Source organism: Miniopterus schreibersii, assembly GCF_964146895.1.
Source record: "Miniopterus schreibersii genome assembly, chromosome: 10".
In the NCBI taxonomy this organism is placed as follows: Eukaryota; Metazoa; Chordata; class Mammalia; order Chiroptera; family Miniopteridae; genus Miniopterus; species Miniopterus schreibersii.
In genome coordinates, this window is record NC_138110.1 from 955399 (window position 1) to 980717 (window position 25319).

General features: G+C 58.6%; 1 protein-coding gene across 8 annotated transcripts in view; it reads right to left on the reverse strand.

Moving 5' to 3' along the window:
* The window catches only part of LOC308563189 (ADP-ribosylation factor GTPase-activating protein 1-like), a 38249-nt gene extending 13852 nt beyond the window's left edge, over window positions 1-24397 (reverse strand). Inside the window, exons 1-21 of one of the 8 annotated variants that reach the window (XM_081149994.1) lie at window positions 24011-24157; window positions 20622-20685; window positions 20351-20460; window positions 19953-20124; window positions 19471-19571; window positions 18738-18824; window positions 18343-18439; window positions 16878-16934; window positions 16256-16288; window positions 15319-15348; window positions 14464-14520; window positions 8959-9049; window positions 6895-7005; window positions 4125-4268; window positions 3651-3815; window positions 3265-3381; window positions 2299-2457; window positions 1850-1969; window positions 1074-1238; window positions 453-617; window positions 18-187 (exon numbers count right to left, since the gene is read on the reverse strand). In XM_081149994.1, coding sequence (XP_081006120.1) covers window positions 18-187; window positions 453-617; window positions 1074-1238; window positions 1850-1969; window positions 2299-2457; window positions 3265-3381; window positions 3651-3815; window positions 4125-4268; window positions 6895-7005; window positions 8959-9049; window positions 14464-14520; window positions 15319-15348; window positions 16256-16288; window positions 16878-16934; window positions 18343-18439; window positions 18738-18824; window positions 19471-19571; window positions 19953-20124; window positions 20351-20460; window positions 20622-20681 — 2211 coding nt within the window. In that variant the 5' untranslated portion in view covers window positions 20682-20685; window positions 24011-24157. Of the gene's footprint in view, window positions 1-17; window positions 188-452; window positions 618-1073; window positions 1239-1849; window positions 1970-2298; window positions 2458-3264; window positions 3382-3650; window positions 3816-4124; window positions 4269-6894; window positions 7006-8958; window positions 9050-9961; window positions 9975-11545; window positions 12239-13093; window positions 13171-13695; window positions 13756-14463; window positions 14521-15318; window positions 15349-16255; window positions 16289-16877; window positions 16935-18342; window positions 18440-18737; window positions 18825-19470; window positions 19572-19952; window positions 20125-20350; window positions 20461-20621; window positions 20686-24010 lie in introns of those variants that run through there. The other 7 variants (XM_081149996.1, XM_081149997.1, XM_081149998.1 and 4 more) reach the window with 7 other exon arrangements.
* Between the last annotated feature and the right edge of the window lie 922 nt (window positions 24398-25319).

The following is a 25319-nucleotide window of genomic DNA, read 5'->3' on the forward strand; positions in this document are numbered from 1 at the left end:
AGGAGGGCCACTCTCACCTCCCTGGGGGCACCACCCCTGGAAGGCCGCCACACCACCAGGTACTTGAGTGGTGGCTGCAGAGCTGGAGTCCAGGACAGGTGGACACTGGAGGAGGTCACCTTGGTCAGGACCAGGCTGGTGGGAGTGGAGAGGGGGTCCAGGGCTGGAGTGGCTGCTGCTGGTCTAACTGAGGGAGGAAAGGCAGATGGTCAGCGCAGGCAGCTGGCATTAGAGGCTTTTCCTGCTCTCCCTGGCAGCCACTTTGAGGAAAAACAGGTGTTCCCAGGTGGGGGCTGCCGACCCCAAAGAGCCACGGAAATGGGGCGGGAAGGGTTCCAGGGAGGTCCTTACAGGAGCCACAAGCCCCCGTCCTGCCCAAAGCAGCAAGGTAGGGACTGGCCAGGCTGCAAGCGTGGGTGACCCTGCCCTAGAGCCCCCACCTGCCGGCTCACCTGGGCCCTGACTCAGGCTCCTGCCCTGGACCTGTTGGCAGACTAGGCGGCTGAGCAGGCCAGCCAGTGTGCTGAGCTGGGGGAAGTCCTGCACATTGTGGACGGTGATGTCCAGTGGCTGGGATGCCAGGAGCCTCAGCTCAGCCTCATGAGCATTCTTCACGCCTGCCCGCCAGACGTGGAGGGTAAGGAGGAGCCCTGCAGAGCTGCTGTCACCCCTGACAACCTGAGCCACCCAGCAGGTGGGGAGGCAGTCCCAGCCAAGACCCCACAGGCCCAGGACAGGGTCACCTGGCAGGACCCCAGGAGAGATGGAAGCAGGGGGCTGGTGCAGAGGTAAGGCCAGGCCTGGTGGGGAGATGTTTACAGGCAGCAAACCAGCCCATCGCCCCCCACCTGCCAACTCTGCACTGCCCTCCAAGTGCCTGTGGTGCTCAGATCCTGGCTTGGGAGCTGTCCCCAGCTCCCTGGAGCAAGGAGGGGTCCTTGTGCTTCACAGACTTGGGGCTGAGGCTCAGAAAGGCCACGAGGCCGCCAGCCCGAGGGGAAGCAGGCATGCAAACTCCCACCTGCACCGGGAGCCTACGGCTGAGAGGACTCTGCAGAGATCTCGCTGCTCACCCACAGCAAAGACGTCAACGTCCAGGCTCCTGAGGATGCGGCCAGCAGCATGGGCGTCGTCCTGGGACTTGCCGTCTGTCACTAGAACCACCACCTTGGCTGACTGTGGACGGAGCCCCACTGTAGGCTTCAGGTTCTTCTCCAGCACGTGGGTCAGGGCCAGGCCTGGGGGGCAGCGGGGATCAAGTAGAGAGGCCCCAGCACGGTCCCTGCGTCCTCCCCACCCAAGCCCACTCCTCCAGCCACTGGCCCCCATGCTCCCTCTGCCCACCGTGTCAAGCCTGGGCCCTCCAGGCTGGGGGTGTCCGCAGGGCAGGGACACCTCCTCCCCTGCCCTCAAAGGCACTACACACAGGAGACCCGGGCCTGGTACTCCACACCCCGCCCCCGAGCAGCTGTGCAGTACCTGGAGCAGGGAGACCCTGAGCAGGGGGCCCCGGTGTGGGGGGAAGGGAGGAGGTTGTGCCCTGGACACAACCCAGGAAGCTGCTTCCAGAAAGACCACACCCACACCCACGCCCACTGGTGGCCCCTTCCAGAAGCTTCTATCAGAGGAGCCACTCACTTTCAGTGAGACCACTGGCTAGAACCACATTCTCACCCAAAAGAAATGAGAGTGATTTGCCATTTACTAAGGTGAGAATGGGGGTCAGCTCCACCCAGCACTGGGCTTGGTTTACGCATAAATGTATAAATTCGCAAGTCTGGGAGAGGCATAAAGGGAGGCTGGCTCTAAGGACAGCCTGAGAGGAGGGGTAGTGAGGTGGGGAATAGACCTGTGAATGTGTTTCCCCCTTTGTACTGGAGGCTGCGTGTGGCTGCCAGCACCTCCTCCTTGGTACTGAAGGTGTTCAGGTCCCACTCGGTCTGGGGGTCTCCACTGTACTGAGTCAGGCCTGGAAAGGTGGGTGCCAGGAGTGGCTGCTGGAGTGCTGGGCAGGGGCAGGATGCATACAGCCTGGCCACCTGGAGTCACCAGGAAGGGCACATGCTTGCAAAGCCCCCGCTTTCTACACAGGATTCACCAGAATGTCCTCCCAGGGGCCAGCTGTCCCACCAGCCCAGCTGGGGACTCCCACCTGGCCTGGCCTGGCAGCTGCAGGCCACACCAGTCAGCTGACAGCTCTCCTCAGGCCCCTGACCAACTTCTTGCCTGCACTGGGGCCTGGGGAGAGACTCTGAGTACCACAGGGGTGGGGACACAGGGCATGGGGCCAAAACCCACCTACTTGGACTTTATCTGGCCCAATTTCAAAGGGCTCGATGACGCTGGCCAGGAAGTCTTTGACCTGCTGGAAGTGACTGTGGCCAATACTCCAAGACCCATCCACCAAGAAGATCATGTCCACGGGTACAGGGGCCATGCAGCGGAACTGAGGGCCAGCTGGGTGGGCAGGGAGGGAGGTGAGGCATGGGTAAGGCACACTGCTGCTGCAGGGCCCCACTGCGTCAGGTGTCTCCAGCCACCCAGAATCTCCTTCCCGGGGGTTGGTGGAGGGTGAGGGGCCATAGGGCTCCTGCCTCCAAGTGAGGCAGGGGCTGAGTCTTGAGGGAAAGGGACTCCAGAGGTGCTTGGGTCTCACCAGACTTGGAAAACCCCATGTGGACCTTGGTCCATGGGGTCAGTTCCTCCAAGCCCTCTAAAGAGGGCCTAATGAAACACCCAGGTGCTCCAGTGCCTCTACCCTCCAGAAGCCTTGGAAAGGCTGGCCACTGGGCATGGTTGTCTACCTGAGGGCTGCTATTTGAGGCCCACCTCCCCCAGCCAGCTGACACCCAGGCCCAGTGGGCAGAAGCTACCCAAGGCCTGGAAGACTGGGGTGGGTGGGGTCAGTGCTATGGACAGCTCCATTGGCCCACTCTGGGCCAAGGCCTCACCTCTGGGGTTGGGCCTTGTCCTGAGGACCCAAGAGTTCTTTGTAGACAAAGACTTACTCCCCCATCCTGGGTCTGGGGTTCCCTGAGTTTTGCACAGAGACAGCACCTCTAGGCCAAGCCCAGAGTCAGGGCCAGATGCCCCGTGGAAGGTCCTGAGAAGGCAGGTGCAGTGAGACCCCATCTGATGGGGGAGGCACAGCCCTGGCTGCAGGGACTCATGCAGAAAACAGCATACCTGTCTGCCCTGCCCTGGGTCACACAGCTGTCCCCCCCACCTGCAAGCCCACGGAACCCGGTGCCCTGGCTGTTTTACCTGGCTTCTCTCTCTTTCCCACTGACGTCCTGGTGTGGCTCTCCCTCTCTGGGCTGGGCTGAGTAGGGGCCTTTCCCCCGGGGCCTCTCGGGGAGTGCTGCTCCTCACCGCGCACTCCTGGGGGAGGTCACAGCTGTGTCCTCTCACCTGCCACACTCAGGCTGGGGGACACCTGAGGGGGGTCGGGGGTGGAGGTGGGACCAGGCACCAGGGCCCTGAGAACACCCCAGTGGATGACCTGCCCCCACGGGTTTGAGTGAGCCCCAGAGGTGGCCAAACGCTTTAGTTAAATCTAGAGAGTGTGAGGTCAGATATGAGAAAGAAATTTCTGGCCACATGCAGAGAAAATGTGAGAAGCTAGGTTATCCCCTCCCCTAGTAACTTACCCTCACCCCACTTGGACCCACCAAGAGTGGGAGAGTCTTGGCTTGGGGCCAAGGTAACTCGAGGGTCAGGGTCTGGGCTCCCCACATGGGGGGGTGAGGGCTCCAGAGCTGCCCCCAGGGGCCTCCGGCTGCTCCTGCTCATGGAGTGACTCTTCAAATCCTCAACTGCAGACAGACACAAGGGGCTGTCAGGACCCCATCAGGGTGGGAGCAGAGGCCTGGGGGGCTAGGAGGCCAGCATGTACAACCCTCTCTGCAAGGGTACATCCAGGCTCCATGGGACTCCGGCCCCCTAGGAGACAGGCAGGGATGTCAGGAGTTATAAGCAAGGCTCCTGGGCGGCTGGAGAGTGGAACTCAAAACCAGGCCTAGGGCCTTCAGTCCAGAGGTGTTGCTAGGGTTCAGCTCCAGCCTCCTTGCCACATACACTCACCCCCCAGAAGGTGGAATCCATGTGGGAGATGGCGGACTTACTCACAAACTCCCTCCGAGCCAGCAGGACATTCCCTGAGCTGGTGAGCTCAAAGATCTGCAAGGTGTACCCCTTGGAGGGGCTCAGGCCTCCCACAGTGGCCTTGGGGGTCTTGGTGGTCAGCATCACCTCTTGCTCTGAGTCCCCTGGGGTGGGGTTGGGAAGAGCTGTTGAGACCAGCAAAGTGTGTGCACGTGCGTGCGTGTGTGCGCATCTATGTGTGCATGTGTGTGTGTGTCAGGGGCTGGTGAAGTCCTCCAGGCTCCTTGTCCTGCACACACACTGCCCTGCTTGGGCGCCCAGACCACACCAGGCCTTGGGGACTCTGGGGTGCCGGTGTGTTAGCATCAACTGTGCTGACACTCACCCCATCTGTCCAGAGGCCTGTCATTCTCTCTTCCGAACCCTCTCCAGTCCCATCCCCCCACCCACACCCCACCTGCTACGGGCTGGACACAGACTTTGTACAGTCAGAGCTCTGGACACGAAAACAAAGTCCTACTCCCATGTGCCCCGTGCACTCTTATAGGCTCATTATTTTAAGAGAAGCTGAGCACGTTTCCCAGGTAGAGCATGAGACAGATCCCACACTAGCAGCATTAACCCATCAGCTCAACAAGTGCTGCCTTTGCCCGTGGCTCCGACCCCAGAGAACACCGTCCACATCAACGCAGACAGCTCAACCACAGCGCCAGGACTCCGCCCAGAGCCAGCAGGCGCCCCTCCTGGTGAGAGTGAGGAACCCGACAAGGCTGTGAATAGTGGGAAGAAAGGACAGGAAAAAAGTAGAACAAGTGTAATGGCATAGGAAGATGGCAGATTTAAACGGAAATACATCGCTGACTAAATGTAATGGAAATGGAAAGAAATGTTTCAATTAAAAGGCAAAGCCTGTCTCACTGGATAAATACAACACCAGCTCTATGCTCTTTGGAAGGTGTGTCTAAAATAAGTGAGTGGAAAAGTCTACCTGGACCAACTCAATGGCAGAAAAGGTAGACTATCAGGGAAAACACTGCCAGAGAGATAGTGAGGAATTCTCCTTATGAGGGGGCAATCTGCTAGGAAGACATAACGTAAATGTGTACCCACCTAATAACAGGGCCTCCACGTGTAAAGCAAAGCTTGGTGAGAACCAGAGAAAGACGCATCTACGATCACAGTAACTGACAGGATGAGTGGACCAAAGATCAGTAAAGATATAAAAGAAACCATCAACGGAGTGGAAAGACAACCTACGGAACAAGGGAAATATTTGCAAACCATATATCTGATAAAGTGCTAGTGTCCAATATATATAAAGAACTCATACAAATCAAAGGCAAAAAACCCCAAATCATCCTATTTTAAAATAGGCAAAAACCTCTCCAAAGAGGACGTACAGATGCCAACAGGTACATGAAAAGATGCTCAACGTCACTAATCATCAGACGACGCAAATGAAAACCACAGTGAGCGATCACCTCACTCCTGCCAGAATGGCTGTTATTAATAAATCAACAAACAAGTGCTGGCGAGGGTGTGGGGAACGGGGCCTGGTGCACTGCTGGGGGCGCGCGGACGGCGCAGCCCCTGTGGGAAAGTGCGGAGGGTCCTCAAAACATTGAAAACGGAGCTGCCTTTTCACCAGCAATCCCACTTCTGGGAATTTATGCAAATGAAACTAAATCACTATCTCAAAAAGACGCCTGCATCCCCATGTTCACTGCAGCGTTGTTTACAGCTGTGGACGGACGGCTGAGGAAATGTGACACACAACGGAATATTCTTCAACCATAGCAACGAGGGAATCTTGCCGTTTCAGGAACATGGATGGACTTGAAAGCACTATGCGAAGTGAAATAGGTCGAAGACAAATACTGTATCATCTCACTTACATGTGGAATCTAGAAACCAAACAAAGCTCATAGAGAAGGAGATGGGGCTGTGGCGGCCAGAGGCAGAGGGGAGGGAGGGGTCAGAGGAGGGTCAAAGGCACAGACTCCCAGGTATGAGTCAGTAGAGGGATGTAACACAAAACGTGGCTGCGGCTGGTGCCTGCCAGGACACACAGGGTAGTTGCTCAGAGAGCAAATCCTCAGTTTTCTTCACAAGGAAAAGTGTCTTTCATTCTGTTGTGAGAGGATGGGTGTGAGCAGAGCTATTGTAGCCATTTCACAGCATGGAAACCAAGCATCTCGCAGGCCTACCTGATATACTGATGTGTGGCAATTACTTCTCACTAAACTGGGAACGGTATAAAAGATTTGCAAATGAGGTAGATGAATTCGGCTTTAATTAAAATAGAAAACTACAAGTCAAGCGGGTTATTCTTGAGAGCAGAGGGTGGGTGGAAGGGGCAGAAAGGACAGGGACAGCTTCCTTTCACCCCAGGCGCAGCCTCAACCCCCACCCCCATCACGTTTGGGCTGTTCCTGCAATTACACACTCATGTCTGTTAGCTTTTCTTTGGGTTTTTAAGAATTGAGAAGTGGCCGTGTCTGTAGAGCTCTGTGGTTGGCCTGTGCTGGGCCCTCCAGGCCCCCTTTGGCCCCCCTCCTGTACCCGGATGCCCTTGCCCCCAGCCTCAGGCACGCAGAATCCTGAAAGGGCTCTATGCTGGAGCAGGGATCCCTTGTTTCTTCAAAAGCCAGGGACTGGATGCCTTCTGCATGTGCTGGGCATGGAGTCAGCATGGGAAATGTAGAATCACACAGCCACATGGCTGCTGAGACGAAGAATGGGGGCGTCCCCTTCTATCCTCATAGCAGGGGGTAGGTGCAGGCCCCGTACCTGCCATGGGCTTCACCTGCACCAGGTAGCCAAGGCCACGCCCCTCCGACTCCGTCCACTTCATTTGTAGCCGGTCCTCAGGCAGCACAGTTAGCTTCAGGCGCCGGCTTGCTGGGGAGACAGTGTGGTCACGACCGACCCCAATGGCCACTCCAACAGCTGGGGGGGGGGTGTGTCAGGGGACATGCTCTGGAGGCCTTGACCCACTGGGTGGTCCAAAGGGACCCTGGCCCCACTGAAGAGACCTTGAGAAGATGAGACCCCATCCAGGTCTGAGTCCAAGGTGCCAGGGCCATCCCCGCTGGCTTTCCGAGGGGTGTCCCCCTGCCTGGACTGAGGGAGGCCCAGGCCAGTATTCAGAGATGCGATAACCACTCTGCAGGCAACGGGAGGCACTGAGCCAACCAGTCAGCTGCCACCTCCCTGAATTTCTCTGTCAGAGTCGGAGTGGGTGGTGGGAGAGGCAGCTGTGTGGCTGCTGTGGTCCCCCAGCTGCTGAGGTCACAGCTGGGTTGACACAGCCCCGTGGGGGTGGCGCACCTTGAAATGTGAGGGTGCCATGGGGAGAGGGGGTGCCCTACAGGGGTAGGGGTCGCCTGAGGGGTGGCCATCTTGGGGGATGGGGAATAGTGGTGGTTTGAGCCCTAGGGCAGGGCCTGACCTCCCGGGGAAGCTTCTGGGAACTCCATGGTGAGAGCAGCTATTTTTGGAAAACAGAGACAGAGATGGGCTTCTTCTGGCCACCCCACTGAGGGCTGGGGTGCACAGGGAGGAGGGCATGGGCCGGGGAGCACCGGGGCAGATACAATGCCAGCTTCAGAGCAGGAAGCAGCTGAGCCAGTCTCCGGGTGAGCCAGGCTGCTCCCCGGGAACGTCAGACTGAAAGACAGGAATGTCTAGAGTGGCGGAGCTTTGAAAAGCCACTTGTGAGCAAGGGGCCCAGCTTTGGCTGATGAAGAGCCCTCTGTCACTGTGCCTCTGACGTGCTGGGGGAGGCACCCCAAGCTGCCTCTGGGTCTCCATGTTGGGGGTAGAGACAGGGTGCTAGCAGACAGCTGGGGCACCCCCCTCTGCAGGGCCATCCTTGGGGAAGGGCTGCCCACCCCAGGGACTGCCTGGAGCCTGCAGGGACCTGGTGAGGGGCAGCCCAGGACGAGTCCTGAACTCAGTTGTCATGGGGTCACTTAGACTTGGCCCTACCTTAGTGTGGTCCTGTCAGAGCCACGGAGACCAAGGGACCCACCCAGGTGGCAGTCACTGAACTGGTGCAAAACCAAACAGAAGACGTGCCATAAAAATAAGAAAGTAGGTCGGCTCCCCACTGGTCTGGCTGTGACACACCCCAAGCAGAGGCATTCCTACATTAAGCCGCAACCTCAGCTGTAACCCAGAGTGCAGCCTGGACAGTGGTGGCAGGTGGCCTCTTGCCCTCACTCACCCACTGGGGCCAGCAGGTGCCAGGGAACTGCACACTGGGGGCAAAGCCAGCTCCCTATGAGACCAGAGCCTCAGCCTAGGACACAGGGGCCATCCCAGTGTTGTCTGACCCAGCTTTCTGGGGACAAGTTCAGTCAAGACGCGTACCTTTTGGAGAGTCAACCCTGCAATGGACGTGACCCAGAAAGGGGTTGAAGGCATGACATGGAGCCCGATGCCACATGGGGCAGGGGTCTGGGGAGAAGCTGCTGTGAACTGTGACCCCTCTATGTGCCTAAACGGGCTAGGAAGGTGCTAAAAGTCACCCCATGTTGGGAGGGGGTCACTCTTACTGCAGATTGTGCCGTTTGAAAAAATGCATCCATGTAATAATTAACATTAATATGAGAGAATTAAGTGCACAGAGTGTTAAAAATGAACCAGGAAACAGAAGTATCTCCAAGACAAGGTGAAAGGTCGCAAGGCCAGAGGTCAAGCAGCAAGCTGGAGCCTAGGCTTTGGCAGAAGAGCACAGATGAACCCTGGGCTACTGTCCTATCTATTCATTGAGCACGAACTTCACTGGGGACAGCCACCACTGGGGGGGTCAGGGCAGGCGGGGGCTCAGTCCCCACCCTTTGTCCTTACCTTGTCCCTGGCCGCGTCCCAGGGTGACACACAGCCACAGCCAGAGGCAGGCCCCGAGGCGGGGGCTCATGTGGGCACTCATGGTCTGAGCCTGGAGAAGGAGAGGCCACTCAGCCTTCTGTCTGTCACCTCCTGAGGGCAAAGCCAGAGCTTCTCCATCCACTCCCTGTGGGCTGGGGCTGAGTCCACTCCAGATGTTTCACATACAGGTGGGAACACTCCAAACAGTTCACCCACAGCCGCCCAGCCCGTCCACTGTGGGCCACATCCGCAGGTCCCTGCAGGAGCTTCCTAGAGCAAGAGGTCAGCTGCCCCTCTGCCAGCCACCCCCCAGACACTGGCTGCCACAGCCTGGTCTTGCATCCCGCCGTCAGGACTTTCTCAGGGCCAGCACGGTCCTCACCAAGGCTTTGGTCACACTCATCACAAGACCAGACTGGGATGGCCGCTGTCAGGGCCAAGGGGCCTGGGGAGAAAACTGAGGGGGGTGGGGCAGGTCCCCAGGTTGAACAGAACCTCGGGAGTGGCAGCACACCAGCCTTGTGGCCCCAAAGCCGGCCTCTTAGCAGAGAGGGGAGACCCACGGAGGTGGAGTTGGGGTTCTGGAGAGCCCTCTGGGCCTCTGCTGACAGTAAAGAGGGCTACCCAGCACAGGGTCTCAGGCCCCGGCCACTCTCAGCCCAGCCTCATCCAGGGCACAGGTGGCCAAGGTGGGCATGCAACCTAACTGCTGAGCTTATGGGGTCTTCAGTCTGTGAAAGGGCCAGAGGGCTATGTGGGTTCCCAGTCCCTGGATCCTCCAGATCCACATTCTGAAACCAGACCCTTTCCCTCCCCAGAAACCTGGCCTGACTCAGTGGGACCCCTTCCAGGACACAGAGCTCTCTGCCCACCCTAGGAGCTCAGCTCCTCCCATCCCAGCCTTTGTCAAGGTCATCCTTAGATCACAGGCCTGGGCAGACCCCCGGGGTGCCCCTCATCCACCTAGCCCCCAGTCACCAACCTGCTCACGTCCACTTGGGTCCTGCTGCAGGCACAGGGAGGCCAGGGCTTATGAAGGCCCTTCCTCTGACGTCACTGCCCTGCCCAGCCCTCGGCCTTCTCCTCTCCCCTCCCCTCTCCTCCCCTGCTCTCCACCCTTCCCATCTGCTGCCCAGGGCATCCCTCTAAGAGTGGGAGGAACAGAGGTCCCAGTGTAAAGGACGCCATCTCATGGTGGGGGACCCCACACAGCATGGGGCACAGGGCTAACCCAACACCTTTACCCTCATTCTACAGGGTCTGCCCCAAAGAGGGGCTCAGGAACAAAGGCCACCACGGTATGCATGATGGGTATTGGGGTTCTCTGGCAACCGGGGAGGGAGCAGTGTGGAGCAGCATCCAGACCCCAGGGCCACACCAGCTGGCACCCTGCCCTGGTCCTCCAGCAGGACTCCCAGGATCAGGATCCCAAACCTGAGCCACTGGGTCTGTGCTGCAGTCCCCAGTGCCCAAGCCCACCCTGGCTTTACCTGGAAGACTCCCTCTGCACAGGTCACATCTGCCACCCTCCTCCGTCTGCAGCCTCAGCCAATCTCAGAATCTCTGTGCCTTCCCAGCCTACCCTGACAGCCCCACGGCCTGGTAGATGTGGTCCCCCAGAATCAGTGCCTAGATGGGGGATCAACTCCTGCCCAGGTAGAGAGGTGGGTGGGCCTGACCTCTAGGTGCTCTCAGAGGCTGCCAGGATCCCAGTAAGGCTGGACCACCCTACCTCTACTCAGGGTTCAGCTTCTGCAGGTAGAGGTACTTTTGGAGGAGGGGACACAGCACAGGGAGAAATGAGATTCACTGGAGTCTGGGAAGTGATGGGGGGTTATGGGCTAATGTAAGGGCTGGCCCTCCTCTGACCCTGTGGGGCTCACCCCTTCCCCAGACCCCCAGCCCACCAACTCGAAGCTGGGGCATGCTGCTGGGGACCCATGGTCCCAGGCCTGTGTGAGTTAAGTGAAGCCTCCTGCCACAGGCAAGATCATCACAGACGGGCACCTCCTTAGTGCCTGACCCTGGGACAAGTCAGCCTGCAGTGGATCAAAGACAGACGCTCTGGGTGGACAGTGCAAGGTAGACAAGGGCCAGTGCAGGAAGGGCAGTGCCCAGGCACAGCTAAATGCTGTGGGCACAGAATGAAGGAGCCAGCCAGATGCATCCACCCCCTCCCCACTCCCAGCTCTAGGAAGGCCTGGCCTCTGGGCACCCTGGTTATTGACCCTGCATCATGGAGATAGCAAAGCCCCTGTCCTGGCAAAGGTTCCACTCTGCTCCTGGACTGGGGGGATGGAGCTGGGCTCTGAGGCACTGGGCCTGCCTTCCTCCCTAACCACACTTTAATCTTCATTTCTGAGCAGTCCAGGGCAGGCTGGGTGGGGGCCACCATGGACTCAGAGGGCAAGGCCAAGTTCAAGTGCTGACCAGGCTCAGGGGTAGGGGATGGGGGAGAGGCCCTCAAGTGGGGGGGGGGGCAGAAGGCAGCGGGAGCACTGGTGCTGCTTTTGATATTTGTCTCTAAAACTTTGGGCATTTTCTCTATAAAGGAACTACAGCAAATCCAGAAAGTTAGACACTCACAGAGCCAGCACTCACGTCATGTCACAGAGAGTGCCTTCCGGGCAGCCCTAGAGGGTGTTTATTACTGAGTGCACGGCCAGCCTCCAACAAGCAGCAGGACCCTGCCCTCCACGGTGCCTGGAACCCTGGAGCGCAAGACACCGGAGGGCTGGGCAGAGGCTGGCATGGAGAGCAAGCCCCCATGCGCTTAGTCCCCGACATAGACAGGGGGCACCACCCCGCAAGAGTCCCACCCAAGGCGTTCTTGGGTCAAGTGGAAGGAGGGTGCTGGAGGAGGGCAAAGTACGGACAGGGTGGCTGCCCCAGTGGTCGGGGCCAGGCACGGAGGGCCTACCAGTTGTGGTTGTCCCAGCCCTCATCCACCTGAAGGGCCTTTGGAGCTGCCTTCCTGGTGGTCTTGGGCCGGCCCTCCCCGCCACCCCCCCAGGCCTCCCCGCCATCACTATTGTCGCTGTTCTTGTGGTTGGATGCAGAGCCGGAGCCCCACACGTCCCAGCTGTCTGAGCTCCGCTTCTCGGCTGAGGCATCAGCGCAGGTCCAGCTGTCACTGCTCGGGGACCTGTGGGCCTTGGCAGGGTCGGTGCTCCCAAAGGTCTCCCAGAAGCTCTGGTCGAGGGCGCTGTTCTGGGAGTTGTCCCCGCCGCTGTTCTGGTAGCTCTGGCCCTCTAGGGGTCTTGGAAAGAGGGGGGCTCTGAACAGCTGTTTCCCAAGAGCGGGCCTTCCCTTAGCACCTCCCCTGAGAACTGGGACCCCCCCACGGGGCCCAGGACCGGCTCACTCTAGAGTGGAGGAAGCCAGGGCTCAGTGTGGCTCCAGCACGGCGCCTGCTGGAGAGACGCAGACAGGCCTCCTGCGCCAGAGCCCACGCTCCATCGCCCACTGAATGGGGGGCACCTCGAAGAAACGTAAGAGAAAACCCAGAGCATTTAGCCCCTCGCACTATCCAGACAGCCGGCCCAGGACGAAGGCTGCCCCCACCCAAAACGCAGTCACACCACTGAAAACACCATGCAGCACATCTACAAGCAAGCAGTGGCCTTCAGCCCGTGGGCAAGGGAAAGATGTCCCATCAGGAGGGAATTTACATTGCCCACCAGGGCCAGCCACAGCCATCTCCCCACCAAACCCTCAGGGTTCCCCCAAGGGTCTACCTGTGGGTCAGAGAAAGAGAAGGGTGGCAGACAGGGCTCCAGCAGGAAGGCCCAGGAATGAGCCTGAGTGCAGAGTGTGAGCACCAGGGTCAGGGGACAAGGCCACTAAGGGGCCCCACTGCCCTCCTCTTTAGGCCTCCTGCTCCCCCTTGGCCCATCCCCTGGAGATGGGTTGAGACTCCCCTCAGCCCTGGGCAGCAGCAGTCCCTCAGGGTCAACGGGAGGACGTCAGGGCGAGGGGGACGAGGGGCCACCATCCAGCCTCTGCACCTCTGGGCCTCCTCTAGGACCCCCAGGCCCCTGGACTCCTGGGGGTGCCGAATGCCTCAGAGAGACCCTGTGGGGAAAGCCCCAGGGAGGGGGCCCACATCAGATACCTGTCTGAGGGGTCCTCGGCCCTCCCAGAAAAAAAGGTGGTGACGTCCCGCCATCCCTTGCTGCCAACTCCCTGGACCTGGAGGAGGACAGGGATGTGGCTCAGCCAGGCTCAGACAAGGAGCACGCAAACTGCCTGCTGCTCAGACCCAGCAGAGCCCCAAAACGCAGCGGCATAGCCGTCCCTACAGCACCACTGTTCACCCAGACAGGTCTGCTGGCAGGTGGGCCGCTGGCAGGCACAGGAAACAGGGCCACAGGCACATGAACACCCCGCCCCGGCAGTGAGGTAGAGAGGGGTATCCCCAGCACACCCAGAGTCAACACTCACCAGGGGACAGCCCAGCGACAGCGAGAGGACAGAAGGGAGAGAAGCGACAAGTCGGCAGCTGTGCAGCCCACAGACCTCTCTCCACATCCCGCCAGCTGTCGGCAGCAGGGCACCTGCCCACCCTTCTAACACCTTACAGGGCAGAAGCAGCCCAGGGCCCCTCAGCTGCAGAAGTGATCTGGAGCACGAGTACCCAGCCCTACAGCTCTGGTGCCGGTGCCCGGAATGTGGAGACCAGCTCCAACTGTGCCCGCATGTCGGCGGGGGCCCTACCTTGGATGCCAACTGAGACACCCCACTGGACACATCATCAAAAATCTTTCCCTCCTTCACCTGCATGGATCAAACAGTGTTGTTAACCAAGGGGCAGAAGCCCACCACCTTTCCTGACAAAGAATGCCACCACCACGGCAGCTGTGTTGTCTCCCGCTGAGACACAACTCCAGAAGTGACAGGGAGGAAGGCATGGGAGCCAATGACACTGCCTCCACACTGGTCTAACACTGTGTCCTCCCTGGTGGTCTGTGCATCTCCCACAATCTCCTGAGGAGAGGTGGCAGTGCCCCCCAAATCCCCAGCCCCACTGAGAGCTTCTTCTGCCCAGTCTGGGCCTCCTCTGCACCACCGGCCCCAGGAGAAGAGGACCCCTCTGAAGCAGAGTGCAAGGCCAGGCCCCACTGAGCCCAAGGGACAAGGGGAGCATGTGGGGACACAGTAGGAGGAACACGGGGAGCACACAGGGACAAGGGGAGCACATAGGGACACTGGGAAAGCATGGGGAACATGAAGGGACATGGGAAACACAGGGAGCACGTGGGGACAGAGGAACATGAGGGGAACACAGGGAGCACAGGGGAACACGGGGAAAACACAGGCAGTGTGCGGGAACATGGAACACAGGGGACAAAGGGAGCACATAGGGACACAGGGGGGAACACAGGCAGCACAGCCCCCCACTGTACCAGCTACCCCAGGGACAAGGTCCATAGGAGAGAGGAAGAGCACAGCTGGAGTGCCCAGCACTGGGAGGTGGCCTGTTACCTTCTCCTGGGCAGGTCTGAGGACGTTCTCATTCAGACTGTGGCCCAGCTCTGATGCCTGCGTGAAGAACAGACACCATGAGAGGGAAGTCGGGGGGCTCCTGGGTGAGGGTTAGCACAGCGGCTGCCAGCCTTGCGGACAGTGACAGCAGGCAGCCCACTGGCACACGGTACACCCCATGCTCTCACAGCAACTGTACAAAAGTGTCTCCGAGCACCCTGCCCACAAGGAGACCGGACCCGTTGGCCCCAACTACGCAGTCTTACAGGAAGGGGCCCAGCGACGGCATAAGCCCTCAGGTCCACCCTGTCCAGCTGTCACCTCCGGGGTCTCCCCCTCAGAGCCCAGTGGATCCTGCTGGGTGAGGACAGCCCCTGTGTCAACAGCAGGTCATGTCACATGCTCCCCCGAGGTGCAGGGGGCACATCCTCAGCAGCCGAGCATGAGCCCCACTTGCCCTCCTTCAGGAGCTGGCTGAAGGGGCAGAACCAGAAGACCAATCAGGTGCAGGCAGAGCGGGATGGTGGGGAGCTATGAGAAAGGGCACTGAAGGCAGAATGGGTGTCAGGACCTCACTCCTGGGTTAAGACACCTTTGGAGTGTTTGGTTCAAGGCAATTACATCATGAAAGTTTTGCCAAGTAGCTCCAGTGGCTCCCAGGCCATCAGCGCCCACTGCATTCTGGGTCACAAAGGAAGTGAGGGTCCCCAAGCAGCATGCACAGGCGAGCGAACAGCTCTGGGTGTGAGCACACGTAAGCACAGGCACAAGACAGGCCACAGACTGCAGACAGCACGGAGCACAGCAAAGGCCCAGCAGACGAAGTGGCACTCTGAGGGCAGACGCAGGCCTTACCAACTCCGGCTGCTGCTTGGAACCCCAGAACTTTACCCAGCAGCATGGGGACCGCATGGGGAGAGAGAGGAGAGAGCAAGGCAGTAGAGCAGCACAGGCACCACCGGAAGGACGCATCTTGCAATGAGTCACTAACATCACCCTGATGAGGCCCTGAAGTGACCTTGGAGCCTTCACTGCCACTGAACCTGACTGCTTTCCACTCCCAACTGACCACGTTCCAGAACCGAGTAAGCGAGGGATTCAGGGGCCCGAAGTCAGGGGCTTAGAGAAGCAGAGCTGGGGCCCCCAGTGGTGGGGAAGAAACCACCCCTTCCTCACTCAGGACCTGGGACAGCTCTGTGGCCAATGCCCTCCTGAGACTTGACCCCCAAGCCTGGGATAATAGGTCAGCCCAAAGCCCTAGCACCTGCTACGGACTGCAGGGACCACTAACCGAGATCTGAAGAAAAAAGGGCTGAGGCCCGAGACCTCAGCCTACAGGAAGAAAAGGTGCTGGTGGGGGACAGAGGTCAGCCCCATGGTCCCAAGGAAGTGCCAGCTCAGGAGACACAGCCTAGGCTCAGAGACACGGAACCTCGTCCCACCCAGCAGCGCGAGCCTGCTCCTTCTTGACAAGGCATCTCTCCACAGTGGCCTTGTGGCTGCCCAGCATCCAGCAGTGATGGGCAGGGCAATGATTTCAACCCCACAGGCCCTAAGCAGGTGCAGCCTCTTACCCTACCTGCCAAACCCATGGGCACCTGAAGTAATGCACACTGACGTAAGCTTGGGAGACAAATCCACACACACGGGCCTGTCACTGCCCAGGCTGCACAACAGCACTGTCCCCTCCCAAAGCGCAGGGCGTGGAGGGCACACCAGGGCGCATCAGACACCCAACAGGACATCAAACTAGGAATGTAATAGAGCACAGGGCACAGAAGCTTCCTGTTACCTTCTGAGTTGCCTGGGATCCAAACTTTGTAGCCTGGAAGGAAACAAAAGGGGTTTGTGACCACCATCCTGAATGGCCACCGGCTGCATTCCCAAGCTCACAGACGCTGTCCTAGGCCCGCCTGCTGATGCCACTGAGGCACCAGGGCTCACCCTGCAGTGGCTCTGGGTGCTCAGCAAAGCTGCCCAGCACACCAGCCCCTGGGCGAACTGTCCCTACTCACTCTCTGGGACACAGGGCCCCACTGGTGCAGAGGCGCCACCCCAATCCCACCTTCAATGTGCTTTTCCACAGCCCAGCCCATGCCACTGCCGCCTTGGTGCCCAGCAGGATGCCGCTCACTTCGCCGAGCGCCCCAATCATTATTCTAACAAGAAAGAAAGTCTGGCCACACACTCCAGCTGAAAGGCACTCAGACCCCCAGCCACAGCTCTCCTTAAGAGACAAGGTCCTAGAGAGAGCCACCTAGCCACACGGCCAAGTGGTGGTACCATGGGGCTACAGCCCCTTGATGCTGGGCTCCAGAGCCTGCCCTCCTCCCATTCACAACAACTCCTCCCCTGCAGGCCAGGCAGGCTGTGCGGGTCCCGGGGTCCTGGTGACACTAGGACAGACTACTTACACCCTCTTTAGCTGCTGAGGCGAACTTGCTCGCTCCGGTGGTAAAGCTGCTCCAGCCCTAAAAGGGAGCAGAGGCCACGTCAAAGTTCCACATGCAACTGCCCAGGAAGCCACTTTCTGACCCACCATCCATCTCCCAAAGGAGGTCTATCTCCAACAAGAAGGATTCCAAAGAGACAGGCCTGGACCACAGGGTGGCCCCACCGGCCCCATCAAGTCCCGCCCTAAGCTCCTCTTACAGCTGTCGGTGCCCCCACCTCCCCTCTGAAGGGGAGGAGCCCTTCGCCCACTCTGGACAGACTAACCCTGGGGGGATGGAGCCATTACAACCTGTTCTTTTGTCCAAGTTCAAAGTTCCCTCCTAAGCCTCCAAGACAAATGACAACCACTTAGGAATATAAACATCTGATTTAAAGCTGCCACAACCTTTCGCCCCTGAAGAAATGCAGAGGGCCATACACACAGCAGATGGTCCACTCACTTAGGGAACTATAAGAATAAAAGATCTGGGGGCGACAGGGGACAACGAAGACACAAAACACTACATTCTGGAGGGCAGGCACCTCTCTCCAAAGAAACTCCTACACAGCAGGCTTTCAGCTTCAAATCTGCTTCCAGGGCCCCGAGGCCCAGCTGAGACTGGTGATGGGTGGGTTTGAAATAACTCTTACTAAGTTCATTGCTTCCTGAAGTAAGTGTGTGCACAAGGCAAGAGAACAGTATTGAATGGCAGAGTGAGCCTCCTGCCATGACTAAGTCAGGATCCTGGGAACAGTGGGAAAGCAGGTTTCCATGAGTTTCCTCCAGCTCCTTCACGCACACACAGCACAGACAGCCTCAGGGTCACCCGGCACTGACACCCAGGTCCACCCTTGCTTTATGCACCTGGCACTTTGAACACCTGGTCCCACCACCAGAAAGTGCACCCCCTGGCCAGGCCCTTGGGTGTTTGCAAATGTTCCTATCACACTGATGCTCGGATGAAGCATCACCATTTTGTAGAAACAGTGCAAGGTTCCTTGGAACACAATGGTGACCAGGAGCAGCCAAGGGCAGGTGGGAACCACGCATGGCTGAGGGGGCCATCCCCAGAGGGTCTTGGAGCCCATGCACCTTAGAACCATCATCTCTGCCACCAAACCTTGTCTTTACTGGGCTGGCTAACAGCAATGTGAGAACCGACAAGGGCTGCGTCGGGCGGCGCCAACAGCCTCCCGGGAGAGAGATAGCTACACCTCATCCACGCAGAACATTTGTTCTTTGGAGGGAATGCACCTAGTTAACTTGAAACATATATTTGTTGACAAAGTAAGTAAATGAGTGAAAACTTCTGGGATCTGAATGACACATAAGACGCCCATGAAGGAGAAGAGAGGGACCAGCGCAGGTTGCCTGGGCCAGCCTGGGCGCTAGGAGGCCTTGGCGCTCTGCACGGGGGGCCCCTGCAGCAGGATGGGTGTGCTCACCGAGTACAGGGACGACATGGCACTATTCAGGAAGTCTTCATCCTTCTTCGGAGGCGGCGCCGTGTTCCCAAACCCCACATAGCGACTCTCCTGGGCCCTGAAAGGGAAACACAGCAGCCACTGTGCTGCTCACTGAAGCCTGTCCTGCTGCATCCAGCCAGGGAGCCCCACGTGGCAAGGCTGCAGCCACCATGCAGGGATGGCAGGAGTCGCCAGCACTGTAATCTGATGACCCCAGGACAACCCGTCACAGGCCAGGCAAGCCTAGGATGAAAGCATGTTCTTTTCCTTTAAGTATTAGTCATCTCTCCACTCCAGACCCCACTCACAGCAGAGCTGGCAGTCCTGCCCTGAGCAACCAGATCCTCCAGCTCCCCAGCAACCCCGGGCCTCACCCTTGGTAGGAGCTGAGGTCCTCATTCAGCCAGTCCTCAAAGGCCTTGTCCGAGGAGGCAGTCAAACTCTGCGGCTGGCCGGAGACTCTGAAATGGAGCCACAGATTGGTGCGGCCACCAAAGGGGAGCAGATACCCGCTGGGCAGGACATGGGCCTCTGGGAGGTACTGTCAGGACCACCTGGTCACACCTGTGCTCCTCCAAGAACAGAGCACAGGAGGCCGAGCTGGACTTCAGCTCCATCCAGAAGGCAACAAGAAGCAGGGGTGACAGTGCAGCCTTACAGGTGGGGCCTAACAATGGGGGCACCTGGACCTAGCAAGTAGGGGCAGCAGGTGGGGTGGACCCTGGTACCCCCCACGTGAGTAGGGAGCCTTCTGAGATAGGTCACACCAGACACCAGCCTCCCACATGTGAGACGCTGAATGAGTACCATGGGGTTGCTTGCCCACAGCGTGCCTGCGCCCTGAGGAGGTGGGCAACCCTCAGGAGGGAGCTGTACGCATGTCGTGGGCACATTCTAGAAGGATGTGCACTGGGGAGATGGCAGGTTTTCTTTTAGACATGTCTTCCCTGGTTGACAATAAAATCTCGTATTGTTTTACAACCTAAAAAGATGTTTTCCCACTGACTTTGGGAAGAGCACACATTGGAGCTACTCCTAGGACGGCACAAGGACCCTGATCTACAGCAAAGGTCAGGGCAGGCCGAGAGCAGCGGCCAGAGTGGCTACCGGTGGGCAGTGGTCGGCAGCATCTTGGACTGGGGTGGGGTCCAGTTCTGTGCAGGTGATGACTCCAAAGACCATTCTCTGCCTTCAGCCAGAGTGGCCACCTGCCGAGGGGATGCAGGTCAGAGAGCCCAGACCTGCCAGGGCAGCTGTGGCCAGCGTTGGCTCCAGTGAACTCCTGGGCTCAGCGGCCATGGGCGGGGGTCTCTGCCTTGCATGAACACTGAGACCAGGTCTCCCTCTGCAATGGTGCAGACGAGTTCTGTCAGTGGCTGCAACCCCAAATGCTCAGACCCACCTCTCCGTCCCCCGGCAGGCATCACTGTCCTCAGGAGTATTTTAACCAAGATGGACAGAGGCATGTGGACGTCACAGTCTCCCAGGGGGTGGGGAGGAAGGCCCATTCTTCACCCCTGCTAACTAGAGGCCACGTGTCTCCTTGGGTGGCCCCGATGAGCGCAGCCTGGGCACCATTTGTGGCTCACCTTGTCTCTGAAGAGGGCAGCCGCTTTGCTGTTGTACTTGTCTTGCAGGGACCAGCAGGGGTCATAGTCCTCTTGAGATTCCAGGAACTGTCGGAACTTCACATTCCCACCAGCTTTCATCTTCTCGAGCTCCAAGTCCTTCCACTTGTCCATAGTGACAGAGCGCACGAAGCTAGAGGCAGAGGATCTACCTAGTTATCAAGTGTTGGGAGTCCAAGAGTTTCCCCCACCCCCAAATTGTGGATTAGATGCGTCTGCTCCCTGTGACAGAAGCGCCCAGCCATGAGGCCTCTGAAGGCACACAGAGCTACCAGGTGAGGTGCCTGTGCCTTGCTGGCACCCATCACCTAAGGGCAGGCCCTCTGGGAGCCAAGTAGCAGCAGGAGCAGGGCACTGACCTGAGGTGCACTCCGAGCCCACGGTGTTTCCCTGAGCACTCCAGGCAGATCCAGATACCATAGGTCACACTCACCCACTGAGGGTTAAATGCACCACACTCAAAACACACCTGCAGAGAGAGCCATGTGCGACTCGCCCAGGTGGCTCAGGGCAGAGCCCAGGGACCCCAAAAGCCCGAAGGGTGGCAGGGAGGGTGGGCTCTGAGGCTGCAGGCCATGACCGGAGGGTCCGTGAGCCCTACTAAAGCATCGAATAAAAGCAGAGACTCACATTGTTTTCACCCTGCACCCTGACTTCCTTAAGCACCTTTCTGGTTCTTGGGCTGGCCATGATGCTGCAAAGAAAAAAACCAAGCTTTTTAAAATTTACAAATAGGTCACTTCATGAGAAAATCCACTGTCAGTGCAAAAACATTACAAAACAGAGCTTCCAAGAAATCCCACTAAGCTGCTTGGAAGCAACAGGATGAGACCTCTGCTCCCTGCAGGTAGTGCCAGAAACCACCTCCAGGAGAAACCTACGTCCACTCTTAAGAAAGATACGGAGCATCTTGGATGGCCTGGGCCAAGGCAATGCAATACAATTATCAGGAACAACATGGGTGTGCGCTTCGCTTAAGTACCATGCACCACCACGACTGGGTCATTTATACGGAGTCCAGACTTTAATGAAGTTCATGCACGGCAAGGTGCCTTTATTAAAACGTGCACATTGAACGGCGACACACCAGACTTGGGCTGACAGCCTTCAGAGACAAGGAACCCCGAGTTCTCTCCCCACTTGCCCCACGTGGTACAGGGAGGATCCTGGCCCATGAGGGTTGGGGGTATGGGAAACAGAGTCATGGCCCTGACTGACGTGTAAAGAAGCTGGTTTGCAGAAGGGTCTGTAGGTAGGTCCTCTGTGGGGCCATCGTGAGGGATAGAGGTGATAGCATGGCCACAGTAGGGCAGACCTGTCACCACCCCTCACAAGGACACTGCTGGGGAACAACAGTCACATAGCTGGGCTAAAAAGACATTTCTTTCCTTCTTTCTTTTTAAGATTTTGTATTGATTTTTAGAGAAAGAAGGCAGAGAGAGAAATATGGATCTGAGAATGATACATGGATCAGCTGCCTCCTGTATGCCCCCTACTGGGGATCGAGCCAAAACCCAGGCACATGCCCTGACCAGGACCAGGAATTGAACCAGCGACCTTTTGGTGCACAGGATGACACCCAACCAACTGAGCCACACTGGCCAGGGCAAGCCATTTATTTCTTTATGGATCTCCTAGCTTTGGCAAAGTTCAACCTCTTCTGGTGGCCCGCTGACTTCAGGAAAATCAAAATGATAAAAGATTCAAGCTGGAGGCATGGGGTGGGAACTAAGCACAGTGTTGGACATAAGTCATCCCCACAGGTCTTGAGTCCATCACCTTGGATCGGACCTGGGTTTCAGGTACTGCCACCAGCCCACACTGAGTGTGTAGCCTCTCTGAAGATGGCCTTCTCTTGACTATGAGTGGAACCTGTGAGCTGCCCCTCTACCTGACATGGCAACACACACTGTGGAGCACTCAAGGACTATCAGTGTGACTCCACAGTGTGACTAGTAACGCTGCACACCCACTCTGTGCTGGGTGTTTTCATACCTCTCTGCCCCTCAATGCTGCATGTAGGTGACTGCTCATACCAGCCTTCCTGTTAATAGTGTGGTTGGAGCTTCATGTTGAGGTGTAGGTAAAACAAGACCAGAAGAATCTCCGACTAAATTTCAATCTAAGTTACTCACTGAGGGGAACTCGGACTCTCTCACAACCAAACCTCCTAAGCCTGGGAGCGACTCTAGTGCTCCTTATAGTTCACTTCTAAGCCAGATGAAGTTAAGAAATAAATTTGTTTTCTATAATTGATGGAAACAAACCAGAGTTCACCAGAGGCTCCTTTCTGCCCTGGAGTTCTCTGCTGTGTGTGACCCTGATCATGACAGTCCTCAGGAGACGACGAGGTCTCGAGCACAAACACACAAATGCACGGTCCTGCCCAGGACTGGCCCCTGGCCCACTCCTTTGGGTGAAAGGGAGAAGTGGGTAAACACACTTGGAGAGATGAACTGGTGGGTTTGAATTTACAAAGCCCTTTGCAGACCCAGGTCTCACAGCAGCCACAGGAGAACCCTGTGTGAGCTGGTATGCAGGGCTGACAGGCACACCTGCTGACACCCTCACATTCTGACCAACAGGACACGGGCAACAGAAGTCAGAAATGGGGGGAGCCTGCTCTGAATTCTCACCATGTCAAATAAAGTGGAATGTTTGCACAACCACTGAAGAGAAAATGTGAAAAGTAAATTATTTGGCTTGGATTTAAAAGGAACCCCCGTCAGCAACTGGTTTTGGATGTGAGAATCCTGAGTTCTCTGAAATACTAAGTTTAACAAAAACACCTCCTCTCTTTTGAAACCTTAACTGCTATTTATCTTAAAAGATGATCCAAGAACTGTTTTAAAGCTTGAAACCAGGATGGTCAAATGGAGCTCTTTCTGCAACTGAAGGTAACGTCAACAAACGCTGGACCCAGTGAGGACATGGCTTCCCAGCTCATTAAGCCACTTGCCAGACTGCAGAATGTTTGGTCTTAAGCTGAGGCTTTCTCAACATCTGAGCCCACCAGGGGTGACTAAAGGACAGTGTTTAATCCTCCCCGCTATTACACGGGTGACTGGCAGGAAGCACCCAAAGGGGCTCCGTCTAAGAACAGACCTTTCTCATTCCAATAGGTTCTGAACTCGGGGGTAAGGTCCGGAAACGGACGCCAAAACCAACTCAAGAGCCCGTTGTAAGGCCCCGCTGGGCACTATCATGGACAGCACGGCAGGAATATCAGAACTGCACAAACGAGTACAATTACTTCTCAAAATTAGTGGTTTGCAATGAGGTTGTTTAACAGGGCAGACACAAGGCAGAGGTCCACGTAAATCCACGTAAACAGGGAGGAGGGATGTAAAGTCCTCTCCCGGGCCCCCCACCCGGACGACCATCCACCGCAAAGGGCGGGAGAAGGCAACGAAAGGGCTGAGGCCGCCGTTTCGGAGTAGCCCGGCCTCCCGACACCCGCTAGGAAGGGTGGAGGCCCCTTCGGGCTCAGCGGGAATGGACGCTGTGTCCAGGCCGGGTCCTGGGTCCGAGGGGGGGCCCGCCGGGCGCACGGCGAGGGTGACAGGCAGGGCCCGTGGCCGCTGGGGGGGCGTGGAGGCGGCTTCCGAGGAGAAAAGGGCGGCGGGCCGGGGGCGAGGGCGGGGGCGTCGCGGGGCCGGGGCCGGGGGTGCGGGCGGGGGCGTCGCAGGGCTGGGGCCGGGAGTGCGGGCGGGGGCGTCGCAGGGCTGGGGCCGGGGGTGCGGGCGGGGGCGTCGCAGGGCTGGGGCCGGGGGTGCGGGCGGGGGCGTCGCAGGGCTGGGGCCGGGAGTGCGGGCGGGGGCGTCGCAGGGCTGGGGCCGGGGGTGCGGGCGGGGGCGTCGCAGGGCTGGGGCCGGGAGTGCGGGCGGGGGCGTCGCCGGGCTGGGGCCGGGGCCGGGGGTGCGGGCGGGGGCGTCGCAGGGCTGGGGCCGGGGCCGGGGCCGGGGTTGCGGGCGGGGGCGTCGCCGGGCCGGGGCCGGGAGCCCGGGCCGCGCGCTTACCGGGCGGGCTCGATCCTGCGCGCCGCGGTCGGGCGGGGTCGGCGGGGTCCGGGCCGGGGTCGGGCCGCGCCGCGAGCCGCACGGAGGACTTTCGCCGGCCGCCTACTCCGCAGCCACCAGCTTCCGGCTACGTTGCTCTTCCTGAGGCATCACGGGAAGCCTAGGGCTGCTGGCAGGGGCGGGACTTCCGCCTCTCCGAGGCGGGCCGGTGGCGCCGCCTGGCCACCGTTGCCTTGGGGACGCGTCCGGGCGCCGCGCCGGCGCTAGACTGGTCCGCGCGCGGAGAGCAGGAGGCCCGCCCACGGCGCTGGGGCCGCACTCCCGGTGCCCTCCGCGCCGCTCGGTCGCACCTGGGTGGGCCCTGCTGACCCCCGACGCGGCGGCGCCACGCAGGGCGGGGCGGGGCGGGGCGGGGCGGGGCGGAGCCAGCCGCCGCAAGTCCGCACGGAGGGTCCCGCGGGTGCCCGCGGCTGGGGCACCTCCCGCAGTGCGTAACGCGGTCACGGAAATGCGTTCGCGGGCACCGTCCGGAATGAACGAGAAACTGATGGCATGTTCGAATTCGGGTGATCCGAGCCCAGCTTATTTATTAGGGGACTAGAGACGTGGATGGCTTTAGGGAAACCACGGGAATTCTGCAGGAGCCCTGGCCGGCGATGTCAGTCGGCTCCAAGGAAAGGGGGACGGAGAGGTTCCCGCACCCTGGAAGGAGAAGGCCCTGAAGAGGGCCGCTGTCATCTCTAGTTGAGGGCATCGCCAGCCCAAGGTGACTGGCAGGAAAAGCTCCAAGAACCTGGGCTCTCTGGCCTTTCACCCTCTGATCTGATTCCGCCTCCCATTGGCGGAGCCCATTGCTGCAGTGGGAGGTGGAGAGGGTGGGAGGGAGTGTGGACCAGAGAGGGAGCAGGCACCTCAGGACACAGGCGTGAGCCGGCTACCGGCTACCAAGCCGTGTGGATAGTAGGATCCCAGGTATGTGAACATGTGACTGTGGAAAGGGACCTGTTCACAGTGGCCATCTCCACAGGGGTATAATTGCAAGTGATTTTTTGGTTTTGGTTTTACTTTGTGCTTTTCTGTGCATTCCACATATTTTCACTGATCTATGTAAGTTTTGGAATGATCAAGTATAAACATTTTTACTGAGGTATGATTTATATTCAATAAAATGTACAGTTCAGCCATGGCTGGTGTGGCTCAGTTGGTTGAGCATCGACCTGTGCACCAAAAGGCTGTTGGTTCCATTCCCAGTCAGGCACATACCCAGGCTGGGGGTTCAATCCCCAGTCAGGGTGCATGCAAGAGATAG